General features: G+C 41.4%; 1 protein-coding gene across 1 annotated transcript; it reads right to left on the bottom strand.

Moving 5' to 3' along the window:
* Positions 1-855: 855 nt before the first annotated feature.
* Positions 856-9,726, bottom strand: LOC140231730 (microfibril-associated glycoprotein 4-like). The gene is made up of 6 exons (XM_072311881.1): positions 9,666-9,726; positions 8,280-8,417; positions 3,844-3,879; positions 3,195-3,331; positions 1,709-1,970; positions 856-1,121 (listed from the first exon to the last, which is right to left on the bottom strand). The coding sequence occupies exons 1-6, from the start codon at positions 9,724-9,726 to the stop codon at positions 856-858; spliced, it is 900 nt and encodes a 299-aa protein (XP_072167982.1).
* Positions 9,727-14,929: the final 5,203 nt, after the last annotated feature.

Here is a 14,929-nt window from a genome sequence, read left to right as displayed (position 1 = left end):
TGGGAGAGACTCCAACTCTCCCGCGCCGAAAGCCCATTTTTTGCAAAATCTCCCGTTCTCCCGCTTGAGATTTAATTTCTCCCGTTCTGGCTCTGTGTCTCCCGCTTGAAATGATTTCTTTCTAAATGGCCATCGTATGATGAAAAATAAGCCTTAGATAGCGCGAGAGAGCATCTAGAACCACTTGAGCTTCCAGGGCCCTTAAGCGGACCACGGCAGGAAGGAACTTCGCGCTTGTGATGTTCGCAAACTACTTGGAGTCTCCCGTTTGCTTGGGATTTCAGGCGGGAGAACCTCCAGATCAGAAAGTGCTTGGGGTTGGAGCCTCTGCCATGGTATCAGCAAAATCAGTGGTAAGAGAAGTGCAGCAGAGATTTTGTATTCAAGTGACTCAGACTCATGCACCCATCGCCAGGAATATTTGTGACATCTTGTGTTCGAAGAAGTGAAACAGAAAAGCGTGTGTCAAGTTATATATTTTAGACACCAGTATAATTCTATGTAAATCAAAGTTTGGGATGAGGCTTATACTTTGCCGTTCTCAAACAACAAGTAGGCAAACAAATAAGTTTGTGATTCGACAGCATATACTCTCTGTCAGTGTCTATGTTTTTCGTTTCCCCTGTCTTTCTTTAATATCTCACGCTACTAGGAATTATTATCTATTATCAATTTTTCAGTTTGGCTTGTGTGGTCAAACGTTTTACTCCATACTCTCCAAACACTTTATCTAACTCATGTGTGTTAGCTCGTGAAACAAGTTGGACCTTAATTGATACCTTATCTTATATCGTATTTACATTTTAATCATTTGATAAGGACAGTCATAGATACGCATTTTTTTTTCTGTCAACATTAAGGTCTTATGGGCCGAATTTTCATCTCCGCCCTTTCCATGGAGTAGTAGTTCCCTTTCCAGTCGTACCAGCAGATTCCATAGACGTCGCTGACCGAAAGCGGAACGTCATTGAAATAATACCCGTTCAGATTAGCGTGGATGCAGTAGTCGTACCACCAGCCACTGCCGAGATGGTCCTCGGCGCAGTTGTAAAGGTAATTATCGTTGTCACTGTCCTGCGAGGTGAATTGGAGACGGTTGTGCTTACTTAGACTGTCTCCTGCTGTGTAAGGAAGGGAGAGAATACAGAGATCAGCAAGAAACCATAAAGCTGACAAACGCATGAGATACTTGCTCACGACACCCATCTCTTTAACATAGACGTTTGACTAAAGCAAAAGAAAAGAAAAGAAAATTGTTAAAGTAGTGTAGTGAAACTCCTATCCAAACATTTATAAGTAGAATGTTGTGTCACATTTTGCTTGTTTATATTTTAAGAGTAGACCCATATGGTATAACGACATGCTTTTGCATGTTTATATCAAGGGTGCTATATTTTTCCGAGTGCTGCGTGTTGTCAGATATGTATAGCAAAATTATACGTTTCACGAAATACTCGAGAGTTGTTTGTATGGTTTAGCCTTGGGTATACTCGTTGTGGAAGTGAATTAGACTTAATTTAGTTGTTTCATATAAAACTCTTTGAAATGCCATAAATCCAAGGAAGTAATGATAATGGTAATAAAAAAAAGAAGAAAACTATATCACGAAGATATGCCCACGAAAAGTTCGGCTGCAATTTTATTGTTATTTTCATCAGCATTATGTCATAATGTCGATTGCAGTTTACCGGGGACAGTAAGTTTCTACCTGCGTTGCCGGAGTAATCAGAAACGTGTAATCGATATTTCGTGATTTCGTTCCCAATCCTGAAGGATTTGTAGATAGCAAAGGCCTCGTTCCCTTCGAAGTCCCCGAGTTCGACCCGTAGTTCGTAGTCACGTTGTGCCGTCAGGTGGTAGATCTTGTCGTTGCCGAGCCAGTGTTCCGACATCACATCGCCGAATCCAAACTTGTAATCGACCCACAGGCGATCGAAGCTGACCGAGCCATCTGCTCGACGCTGCAAAACCTGGTTTTGGAAAACAAACAAACCCGAGGCTGAAATAATGCCGACATGAAACTAAATATGAAAGTCTCTAGGTCATTGTATTATAGATGACGCCTAGATATTTGATCTTTGCACCATTATGTGTAGACCTACATCAGAATAGTGAACCTTCGAAATGACGGATATCATCCCGAATTTGAATAATGATAAATTGGTACGTTCGTTATTCAAAGGGATCATGTTCCGAAAATGAAAAAGAGTTCGTAATTCCGAAAATGAAATACACTTCATTTAGTTACAAAATACGGTGATGTAGTAAAAAAAAAAATAATAAAAAAAAATTAAAAGATAATAATTATATAGCGGGACATACTATTATTACGCAATGAAAATAGAATGAAAACACGCGCGCGCAAACACCACACAAATAGGCATGCATATCAACACACACAAATACACGATATATGCATATTATTGGCAAGCTGGAATACAATAGATTGTAATTTTTTTATTTTATTAATGGAAAAGAAGCATTTACCTTCCTCCACCGTATACCATCTTCCTTCTCTTCCACATCATTATCATTACTCAATTTTCGGAAATAAATGAACGTTCTATTGCATTTTCGGATCAACGAACCATACTTCATCTACGGATCAATGAACGTTCCGAGTAACAAACTTCATTTCGCTTTCGGATTAACGAATCTTCAAAATAACGAATCTTCGAAAACAAATATAACGAAACTTAGGAATAACGTCCCTTATTTTCGGGCGGTAAAGTTTTTTCTAAACCTTCGGAAAAAACGAACCTTACTTCATTTCAAAATTAGAAAACATCAAGCTATTGGAAGCTAGTGTGTTTAGGGAAGAACGAATCTTCGGAATAGCAAAACTTGTTTAATTTCGAATTAACAAACGTTTGCAATAGCAAACGTCAACCGAATTAAGCGGAGCATAAAAAAGTATCCATACGAGATACGTATGTCGTCTGGTTTTCAGAACGTTCTTCATTCTCCTCCCAACCATTCCATCGTCTCTGCCTCCCCCACCCCCCCCCCCCATCTCCCCCTCTCTCTCTCTCTCTCTCTCTCCATCACATTTGCTCACATACACAAACATTCTCGCTCTGTCTCCCTCTCTCTTTCTGTCTTGATTGCGTTGCCTTTTTTTATTATTTTCGGAATCTGTATCTATTCCTCGCCATTTGAAACGAGCAGAAACAAAATAAAAACAATAGATTTACCGTCCAATTTCCTCCATCTGTGCTCATATCGCAGTAAACCTCGAAAGATTGCGTCATGCCGGTTGGCTTGATCAAATAGCGCCCACTAGCGCTTGATCGACTCTTCGCAACTTCTGAACAGTCCCATTGAAACACGTCTATAATGTATAATATATATCAACAATAAAAATATATTAACATTGGCTTTTAGTATTTAACCACACAGAAAAACGGTGTTGCGGATAAGGCTATTTTTTTTTTCGGACAAAGTCCTGTTTGCAAATAAACTTTATGGAATATATCGTTTTCCTGCTCCTCCGTCGGCTTTCTCATCCAAGAAAAGGGCGTCAAACCTTCGCTGAGGTCAAAGGCAATTTATAAAGAGGAAGATATGATTATAGGTACTCTTACGTAATCTACACTCTCCATAATCATATTTAATCAATGTCATCATTTGCAATGCTGACAGATAATCATTGTCGTTATCTGACTGTATCTTATTTCACTTGGTTTTCTGTTGTTGTTGTTTTTTTTTTTTACATATTTCATTTGTGTCTATTTTCTTTCTTTATTGTTCCTTTCCACTTCTTCGATGACGTGCTTTTCACGTTCTCATGTGTTTTCATGTTATCCTAGCGTTTTACAGACATCATATTTGGTACAAGTTTACCTTGCACATCCTCGGCTCTCCTAAAGACATCTGCGTCTGAAAATGTGAAAATCAAATAAAGTGTGATCGTGATATTGCACATTAAACAATTTCAAAACCGCACTTCATCATATGTTCAGCGCTGGAACAGAGTTATATGTATCCTATAAAAGAGAACACAAAGAGAACACGAAGGAAGGACACTTCAATTGAAAATTATTGTATCGCGGAATTGCTCGAATTGAATTTTCATTTTCTAAATCGTGGTCCTGGAATCATCTGGAAATCGCAGCACTGTCAATCGTCATATTCTAAATTGATTTTTTTCTCACCCTGCTGAGATGTCCCACGACCAATTCTCGTCTTAGCTAGGTTGATATGGTTGTAATTCACAGATTATGCAAACAGTCCCAACGTACCGATGAGAATCTACCTTTGTACAAGTTAAAGCACCATTGCATACTATTCAAATTGACTTCACTAAATTGAGTACAATCACACATAACAGAATGACGGAAGTTACATCAAAGTCGGAACTTACATGATACTGGTATTTGTAGAATTTCGGGGAGTTTATCTTTTTATTGCAAATAGTGCATAACAGTTATATTAACTGCATCCAAATTAGAAGTGGCCATGACATGGTGCTTCCGCAGCTTTCCCACTGGTTTGTTTTCAAAAGTAATACTAAGAATAATAGGTCCGGTCAATAGTTCGACCAAAGAAAAACCTTTGTTCTTCTAATCTTCACTGTTACAAATCTAGAGTTGTTAATGAAAGGAATAGGCGCTTATTGTTTTGATTTCGTGAAAAAAAAAAATCGAACTGTTGCATAATATGTGCGTAATCTATGCCGAATACTATTCATTGACACTCATGCGATTGCAGTTTCATTAATTCACCTGTTTACCAAAGTGATAAAATTTAATTTGTCGTTCAGGTACTTTCTTCGCACATACTTTGAAATTAATCGCTTTTTAACGATCTTACGGAAAGACGGTACACGCTAGCATGACGTATGTAATGACGTAAGCTGTGGTAATTGCAGGCATTACAAGGTAGTTTCCTAATACTGTTGTACAAGTAGGCCTACTCTCCAAAATGTATCCCTCCTTTTCTGTATCTACTTCGGAGAGAGTGAACGGTTGGCAAATATGGAATTTAAACATAAATAGCCACCATTCGAAAAGGCACGGACATCAGTTGTTCTGGACTTCCATGCGTCGAATCAAATGTGATGCATTCCCAACCCTTGGGAAATTTTTTCCAAGAGCTTCGGGGGGGGGGGGGTGTGAGATAGAGAGAGGGCAAATGCAGAATACATAATCATGTTCTTTAACTAATACAATACAAATGATTGTGTATTATTCTCTCTTACTCACACACACACACACACACACACACACATACATATACATGTGTGCTGATAAATGATGTACTTTGGCGTATGGGGTGCAAAGTGGAATGCCTTTGACGGAAATACAGTCGCGCCATCGGTTGGTTCGTTCACTTTGGTCCCCACGTGTACGTACTCAACTCTAAGATGTGGCTCCTTATATAGTAGCTGTTTGCTTTCAAACATCAGTCAGACCGCGGTAACCGCTTCGACTAGCGCTGGCGGGATCATAAACCATTTAAGGGTAACAGATGGAGTCTGAAAGCCTCGGCGAACACTGCCTACCTACATACGCGAGGACTGCATTGAATGGAGCTGGGGTCCCTGTAGAAGACACCTTCATGGTGAAACGGAGAAGACGGTTACCATGGTTACAGTAGCGCATTGTGGAGTGCAAAGAGTAAGGTAAGGCATGTAAGACATCTCGATATCCACTGCATCCGTCTCCCATCTCTAGACATCTCGATATAGGCCTACGTGCTTTACAAGATGCTCGGACTAGCAGAGTCGGACTAGCAGACTAGAGAGTGAGTTCGATGGAGCGCAACTCTTCCTCACTTTAAATAATAAAGTAGTTGCGCAAGTCATCTGTGTCATCCTTCACCCCATCATATCACCTCCTGTGGAGAAAGGCAAGAGGCGTTTGTGTGCATAGAAATCGTAGTCGCGGACCTGTAAGGAGGTAGCTCAGACCATCCTTTCTTCACCAACCAATGCAGCAGTGAGTCGAGTCTGAGCGACTGAACAGCCTTTTTCAGGAGTGCATTGCTTTCCTCTCTGGCATTAGGAAAGGGCTAGAAATGATGCTCTAAAAATCACCTGACATATCCCATTCTGATACACTTACCGTCAAAACAACAAAGAATCAAAGAACATAATAGCAATGATTGAGACAGAGACAATGTTACTGAACTCGCATACACCCAAAGGATAGATGAACATGTAAATGAGGCGAAGGTTACACCATCTTCTGGAGTGGATGAGGACCTGGAAGGGAACGAGCAGCTTGACTAGGGTTTGAGTGAGTTTATGCAGTGAAGACGCCGTTCGTCTGGTGTCTCAAGGGATCGATGTACGATCGACTATAAGTGATGGTGAGAATTCCTCATTTCTGTTAAGAACAGTATGTCACTAGGTATATTTCCAGCGTCTATGCGCCAACCATGACCAATACAGAGGAGACCAAGAACAATTTTTAACAATAGGAGCGCTGACAACAGTGTGAACGACGAGTTCGTCAGTCTTGACAACTTAATGGAAGGGTCGGTAGAGACTGCTCTGCCTGGGAAGGAGGAGAGGAGTGATAGAGAAGCATGAGTTTGGTAAATGAAACAACAACGGCCTACTTTACTTCTCCAGACCAGCGCAGAACGATGGTCTTCTCTTTACAAACGCTGTCTTCTGTTTACTTACCTGCAACAGGACGCGAGGGATGAACCCTCGCTTTTAGCCCTAGCTGGTCCCTCTTTGGCTACGTCGTCGACAGGAAGAGGGACAGGCAGAAATACGCATCACCAGGCTTATGTGCAGCGTTGAGTGTAATGGACAGACCGCTACTCCAATCGTCGCTCAATCGTAAGCTCAACTTAGGCGTCAAAAGCAAGAGACGCCCACGTCAAGGCACAAAAGCATCAAAACGCTTTAACTTCAACAAACTGCTCTGATGTAGGATACGACTATGATGGCAGTCCTTCGCTTTAACTCTGGAAAACACCTATACTCAACTGAGCTGGATTATCTAAACGTGGATCGACGCATCATGGAGCACACTTCATGGGTCGGTGTACACCACAGCCATGCCGAGTGTCTCGGACCTTCTGCCAGGAAAAAAACAAATACTGGTGTCATAAAAACTGCACAAAGAGAGAGACAGAGAGATCATGTACCTATAAAGACAGGCGCCTTGCCGCTTGTTAGACCATGTCAACAGCGTCCTGAACCGTCCTTAAATCACCAGCCATGCCGTGCTGGGCTGCCCCAAGTTCCCAATGAGTGCTAATGGGTCGCTTGGAGCCGTGCCCATCTTAGAGGACATCCAGAAAGCAATCCGTCTGACAGCTAGTGCAATCTGACGGCAAGAACACGTGGCTCAGACCCTATCCCAACTGAGACGTTGATAGAATGTGGTACGGCGCGACTATGGGCTGAAAACTTAGCCAGCTATTTCAGTTCATCGTGGAAGATGATCCAGTACTACACACCACAAGATTTAACGAATGCCGCCTCATCATTCACCTTCGTTATGGGGGCCAAGATCAAAATGCACCCAGCCAAAGTCTTCACGACACTAATCTTCGGAGGCGAATGAGTAGTGGACTCATCACGAACAATAATACCCCGTCTCATACAAAGCAAAAGGGGGGTTGTGAAGCCTCCTATAGCAGCCTCGAGCAGCTTTTCAGGTCAGTATAAAAAGACAAAAGGAGATCAGATCAGATCAGGTCAGGTTCTGAAACCACCTACAGAGGTGGTTTCAGAGCCTGCTATAGCAGTATTTGCTGCAGTATAAACGCTAAGGGGTTCGAGAGGCTGCTTTTTAGCTGACCCGGAAGCTGGACAGGTGGACATGTCAAACTACTAACTGAAAGAAAAAAAAAAAAAGAGAAGCAAGGTAAGCGTAAGCTGTGAAGCCAGCTGGATTGCTGCAGCGAAACAACGAAGGCAGGCACGGGAAGACTGCGTCTCTTATTTCCGCTTCCATTCTCCGTCCACACTTCAAAAGAATGTTTCGATCGTACTGAACCTGTCATCTGAACACACTCAACTTTGACAACCCTTGCCCATTTATTTGTCGCTCCGACGACATGTACGGGCGAACAAAAGAATCGTAGACAGACATACACACACACACACACACACACCATATATGTATACGTGGGTGTGTATATTATATATATATATATATATATATATATATATATATATATTATATGTATATATATATATATATATATATATGTATTATATGTATATATATATATATATATATATAGTTTATTTATATACAAGACAAGTTGACTTATTAATCATGTTTCTCCTTGAGGGTAACAGTTTGTCTTACAGGACACCGTACAGATGAGATTCCTAGTCGTTGACACACATCCCGACATCTCCGAAGACTGCACGACATACTGCGCTGTAAATTTCTCCCCGTTTGCCAGCTCTAGTTCCCATAGCGCCATCTTCACATCGCAGAGTGCTGTCAAATAAGGGAAATGCAACGTGAGGAAAACCTCAGATTCCTGCGCCATAACACTGATTTTCACTGTCGGACTAATGTCGCCACACATGCTCTTTAGATCGAGTGAAGGTGTGAAACTTGGGTTAGATTACGACCACCAACGTGCTCACTCAATTTCATCCAAATTACCAGGGGTGTCAAGATAGGCCTACATATTTAGCTTAATCTTAATGAGAGAGAGAGAGGGAGGCGGAGATGGAGGGGCACTTGAAGGGTGTTGGAATTAGGGTGACATGCTATCATTTTATCTTCATTCTACAGCCTTTAATTCCGCAAAAGTATGATGAACAGTCTTCCTGCCACAGTTTGCCCATCTATAGTTCGATGTCATCATGATGGACAGGGCAGGAAGAAGGGGAAGAAAGAAAAGAGAGAAAGAAACGAGAGGGGGAGATTTCTAACACATGGGATTAACAAAATCAAAACATCAAGAAACAGTCGGAAATTAACACAAAGCGTGCAGCGCCTTTAGTGCAGTTGAAAAGGAAAAAAAAAACATTTGCATAATTGTATAAGAAAAAAAAGCCAATACTCTAGAGATGACCAAAATGATGCACTGTCTCGCTGTAATAAAACGAAATAAAAAAAAAGATCTAAATGAAAGCTTGATTTGGTTAATGGCAATGCGCATTCCGTTTTGATTTTTAATATTAGCCATTGTTAGCTTATGTAATAGTTCGCTTTTTCTGTTAATTGTTTCCATGCCAGTGAATAATGTCTGGCAATCTTCTTTGTATGTACTGTTTCCTTTCCAACATTACCTCCTGCTCTCTCTAACTGCCCCTTCCCTATGTCCCTTCCTGTTTTGTCATGTCTTCGTCTTTGTTTCGCCCTATCCTTCGTGTGCCTGTGTGTGTGCATGTTCTACTATGTGGTTCAATTATTGTTCAACCATTTTTTTAAATATCTAAATAAATTCATTGAGTGGCTTACACTATAATCACAAGCTTCTTTTGATGATGTTTACTAGGAACACTTCCCCGATAACACAATAATTTCATGTAGGTCATGCACGTGCTCCTTTTTCTTCCGCTGTCAAAAGTTCGTTATACACTCTGATTTTACATTAATATGCTGTTCTAATTATATCGGAAAGAATTTGTGATAATGGAAATAGAATATGAGTTAAACTGAATTAAATTGAACACGTGAGACGGACTTATTGACTATGGAAAAAAAAAATCTCAGGAGACTGCAGAAACTTACCATAAATGTTGTTGAACATGACAAGAAGGACGAAAACTCTGGTGGCCACATGTCTTGCCATCTGTTTAGAACTTCTTTCCTCTCAAGCTTCTGGATCTTATGGCGATTTGCGGTGTGTTGTTGGAGATGATGACGAGCTGACGAAAAATCACTTCAAAGTGCAACCTCTGTCTTATAAACTCGGTTGTACATCGTTGTCGTCCACCATATCACAACTACAGACACTGGTGTCGCCAACCCTATTAATTTCACCCCAGTAGACTTAATGTTCATGAATAGTTAAAGATCTACGTAAATGGAATAGAATAAAAAAAAAATAAAACTGTAGTTTTTGATGCCACTTCGATTATCAGCCAGGTCGTTGGCATGGTAATTGGATCTCTTTTCAGGGAAGCGACGTAAATATTTTTCCTCTTTTTATCATATTGTTAATGATGATGATGATGGGGATCATTATTGTTACTACTATACTATACTATACTACAATTATCATCATTATCATCAACACTGATATCACCAGTAAAGAAAGAAAAAAGAAATCAGAACAAAACAATAGGCTTTACATGACTTTATCTATAAACGCAGTAGACTTAAAAAAAAAAGCGGGGGGTGTCTGTGGCCAAGGTTTTTTTTTTATGTTCCACAACGCGCGTCTTAATCGAGAATAATCAGGTATGGGCTGAAATGTCACCCGAGTGCGGTCTGGCTGGCACCTATGGCGGGCTAGATGTGACAGAGACGCCACCCACTTGTACGTTCATTCCTTCTCTAGCCGTGCTCTGTGGTAACGACCTGGTCTTTTGAGTCTAATACAGTTGCATATCTAAGTCGTGTGGTGTTGAATATTATACAAATATCCAATGTTTATGAGTGCAATGGTTCCGAATATTACATGATCGTACACGTTTAACCCTTTTATTCAACGACGCGAAGTGGAAACCGTTAAACCTGCACGCTCATGTAATATTCGAACCGTCGCACGAATGATAAAACATTGAATATCTGTTTTATGCAAAGCACGATATAGGCCTGGTCTATCTTGACCACAAAAAAAAAATAAATAAATAAATAAGTAAAAAAATCTCACGTTAAGCCTATCTAGGAGGAGGACAACAGCTAGGCCTTGATCTAGATCTGCCTCTAGGTCTTAATGCTTTTTACGATGCACAGATTCAGGATCTATTGCACTGCTGGCTTGCTTGATTCGCTTGATTCAATAGACGTCTAAATGTACTGCCATTAGGAGTGAACGTGAGAGAGCTGATTCTTCTGAATGTCATGCGACCCACACATTCATTCAATCAGATTACAAAGAACTATACATGTGTTGTATAAAACCTAATGCCCAATTCATAACTTAAGACCATGGCCAGAGCCTAGAAGTGAACAATTCAATGTCTTGGCACAGTTTTCCACATTCCAATGCAATTCCTGGTCTCTGATAACTATTTGGAGTAGACAAGTGAAACTATGCCAAACAATAAAAAAGAACAACAACAACAACAACAACAACAACAGTAATTTGACACAAGGGGTGGCAGTGTAGAAAAAGGGGGCAATGTTTAAAAGTTAGGGACAGTGAACTGAGAAATTACAATATAGTAAGCTCTTCCATTTTCCCCCCGCGTTTTTATCCCGACGTATAGATAGGGAGTTGCATCATGCACCGCACTCCACATGATACTTAAAGAGAAATTCCAGTCCAGTTGAAGGTTAATCTGATAAGAAAAAGTAAATTTCTACGAGAACAACAGTCTTTAGCTTATTTCTGCTTAACAAAGAAAAAATGGAAAACTCTGATGGCCACACGTCCCTTTTAAAGAACTATTTTATCCTCGAGTTTCTTTCCATTTAATGGCGATTTTGGTTGTGTCGTGTGTGGGAGATGATGACGCGCTGACGAACTGTAGCACACCGAGTGCCCTTACAAATTCTGTTGTACCGGTTTTCGTCCAAGATTTCACGAGCCAAGACACTGCTGTCGCCAAACCTATTAGATTTACTCCAGTGGATTTAATGTTCGTGAATAGTTAAAGATATACGTAAAAATACGAATGATTAAAAACAAACAAACAACACAACCGTACTTGATGCCATTTCGATTTTCAGTCAGGTCGTTGGATCTGCTCTTAGAGAAGCATATTGTCATGATGATCATCATCATCGACATTGCTACTCCTATCACCATCCTCATCGTCATCATCACCATCTTTACTCTCGTCACAAAAACAGTAATAAACACACACACACACACACACACACACACGTGAGAGTAGTACCGTGGGCTATGCGTGACTTTAATTGGATAGAGTAGGCTTATAAAGGCCCAATAACCAAGGTTTCGTACATTCTGCAACGCGCGTCTTTTTGTTCTTGCTCGAGAATATTATTTAGCGAGCTTTCGATTTGCGACGCGACGCTAAGCGACGTTTTGACGCTTATTAGATAAAAAAAAAGGTATGTGGTCTGCACGCATCAGAACTGTTTTCATATACCTCATGATTAAAATTCTTATCACTGATTGGTCAAAAGTATATCATGTGACATGGTGCAGTTCCGTCTATAATTGCCTCAGGGTTTTGACTTTCCGTCACTTTACCTATAGGTCAAATGACAAAAGCCAAAACTCTCTGATAGAAAGTCAAAACCCTCTGACAGAATGCTAACGGGTACGTAAACCCTCCGCCACTTTTGCACACATAACATCACGTGTACGCGCCCTACACAGTAAATCCGCTTTATATTTTCCAAGGACGTTCTAGGCTGCTAGTATATATGACGGGCCTGAAGTGACGAAATTCAACACAACCATACATACAACTATATAGCCATGGAATGGATCTGAGGCTTTAACCAATCAGAACGCAAGAAACCGTACAACTATGCAACTGTGCAACTATGCAACTGTACAACTTTGCAGCCCTAGAATGCCTGTATGGTTGTCACTCGTACGGGCCGAAGTGCCATTAACCGAACAACCATACATCCCTATACATGCATTACAGAACGCCTGTCGGGTTTTAGCCAATCGGGACGCGAAAAACTCGACAGACATTCATAAATACATGAGTGTAGGAACGGCTGTAGGGTTTTAGCCAATCAGGACGCGAAAAACTCGACAGACATACATGCATGGGTGCGGGAATGGCTGTAGGGTTTTAGCACACCAGAATGCAATAAACTCGACACAGACATACACACATGCGTTAGTGAGGGACGGCTGTTGGGTTTTAACCATTCAGGATGCGATTAACTAGACAGCCATAAATCTATTCATGCTGAGCGAAGGCTGTAGGGCTTTAGCCAATCAAGGTGGATTGATTTAAACTAGACAGCCATTCATCCCTGCAGCATGAATAAACAAGACAACCATTCCTCCGGCGGCAAATGGACTGGTTGTATGGTTTCACTCTCTCCCACTCTCTCCCTCTCTCTTTCAAGGAATCTGTTCTATAAAATGCCATCCATCGTTTGACCACTTCGAGTACTGGAGCATTGCCTTTCCCTCTGCACGTAATTAGCCTTGGGGCTCTGCTAACCCCTAAAATCCCCTGACAGATTTCTTATACCGTTGGTGCAATGGTCTCCATTCCTTTCCACGTTAAGGGTTCATGACCTGCCCTCCTATGGCAGGTGTGGATGTATACTCAGGGGTTGCTGGGAGAGAGTGAAACCATACATGTGAGCGTGTCTGTCGAGTGTATTGCATTCTGGTGTGCTAAAACCCTACAGCCCTTTCCACACCAATGCATGTATGTCTGTCGAGTTTTTCGCGTCCTTATTGGCTAAAACCCTACAGCCTTTCCTACACTCATGTATTTATGTATGTCTGTCGAGTTTTTCGCGTCCTTATTGGCTAAAACCCTTCAGTCTTTCCTATACACTCATGTATTTATGTACATGTATGTCTGTCGAGTTTTTCACTTCCTGATTGGCTAAAACCCGACAGGCGTTCCGTAATGGATGCAGGGACGTATGGTTGTTCGGTTAATGGCACTTCGGCCCGTACGAGTGACAACCTTACAGGCATTCTAGGGCTGTACAGTTGCACAGTTGCATAGTTGCACAGTTGCATACTTGTACGGTTTCTTGCGTTCTGATTGGCTAAAACCTGACATCCCTTCCATGGTTGTATAGTTGTATGGTTGTGTCGAATTCTGTCATATCTAGCCCGCCATAGGTATATGCTTTACGTTACGCACATCGTAAAACACATGCACGTGCACTAATATCTAGCGCGCTTGCAGGAATGTTTCAACATGGCATGGCGAGTGCTCCTCCCCACCTAGCCCGACCAGACGCTGTTACTACGCTGTGCATGGGCTGTGTATAGTTACTCCCCACCGTGATTCGAAGTGATGAGTTGAATGCGGAGCCAGAGGATTTGGAGCAGCCTCTAGGAAGCAGAGACAACAAAAAATCAAGTACGCGGTCTCTGCTCAACTGCAATGTTGGAAATATCGAATTAAGTCACAAGCAACGGGGAATTAGATACCGTAATCTTCTGTCAAGATTTTATGCAGGAGCTCGCAGAAGGCCGCGCGTGAGTTGTACTAGTCTACTGTACGAAAACGATGCAAGCGTTCGCTGTGGCCTGTTTAGTTAGAACTGCGTTAGAACTAGAGGTCTATAGGATTAGGCCTAGGCCTACTTCGTATTTGACTAGCCCCAGATCTAAACATAGCTAGTTGTACTACTATGAGACTTAGTCTTAAGCGATGAGATATATAAAACAAATATTAACTGCTCTGTATTCGGATGGTGGTGGAAATTATCACTCCCTTGGTGCTTCAAATTTTCATACCGAATCCTCTATCAACCCTCGGCTAACACCTCGGGGTGATAGAAGGATCAGTGTGAAAGCACCTTGGGAATGATAATTTCCTCCATCATCCTCATGAGCAGTCAATATTTGTATACCACTGTCCAACCCGGGAAACTGCGTCGTCTTAGCGTTACATCGCGACGCAGATCTAGTAAAACTCCCTAATTATGGCGACGTGACACCTGTAGGTCAAAAGGGTGCCATCTTGCTGACTCAATCCAGTTGCGCGTTCATCCCTTCTCTAGCCGTTCTCTCTGTCCTATAGTGAGATACATAGTCTTTTGAGTATATATATTACCAAAGTCGTGCGGGGTGTGGAATACTCAGTATATACCGAGTACCGGAGCCATGACCTAAAAGTAAGACCACGGCTAGAGGCGAGAGGTGACCAATTTCAAATTTCTCGACATAATTTTCCACATTCCAGTGAGTGCAATCT

The sequence above is a fragment of the Diadema setosum genome, chromosome 8 (assembly GCF_964275005.1).
Source record: "Diadema setosum chromosome 8, eeDiaSeto1, whole genome shotgun sequence".
Classification (NCBI taxonomy): domain Eukaryota; kingdom Metazoa; phylum Echinodermata; class Echinoidea; order Diadematoida; family Diadematidae; genus Diadema; species Diadema setosum.
This window is presented reverse-complemented; position numbering and strand designations above follow the sequence as displayed.

What these genes read in the sequence shown, in the direction of transcription:
- LOC140231730 (XM_072311881.1), bottom strand. Translation starts at nt 9,726, where the DNA reads ATGGCAAGACATGTGGCCACCAGAGTTTTCGTCCTTCTTGTCATGTTC. An exon ending in CATGTTCAACAACATTTATG is followed by an intron (nt 8,418 to 9,665) that starts GTAAGTTTCTGC and finishes CTTATTTGACAG; the next exon opens with CACTCTGCGATGTGAAGATG. An exon ending in CAGATGGAGGAAATTGGACG is followed by an intron (nt 1,971 to 3,194) that starts GTAAATCTATTG and finishes TTCCAAAACCAG; the next exon opens with GTTTTGCAGCGTCGAGCAGA.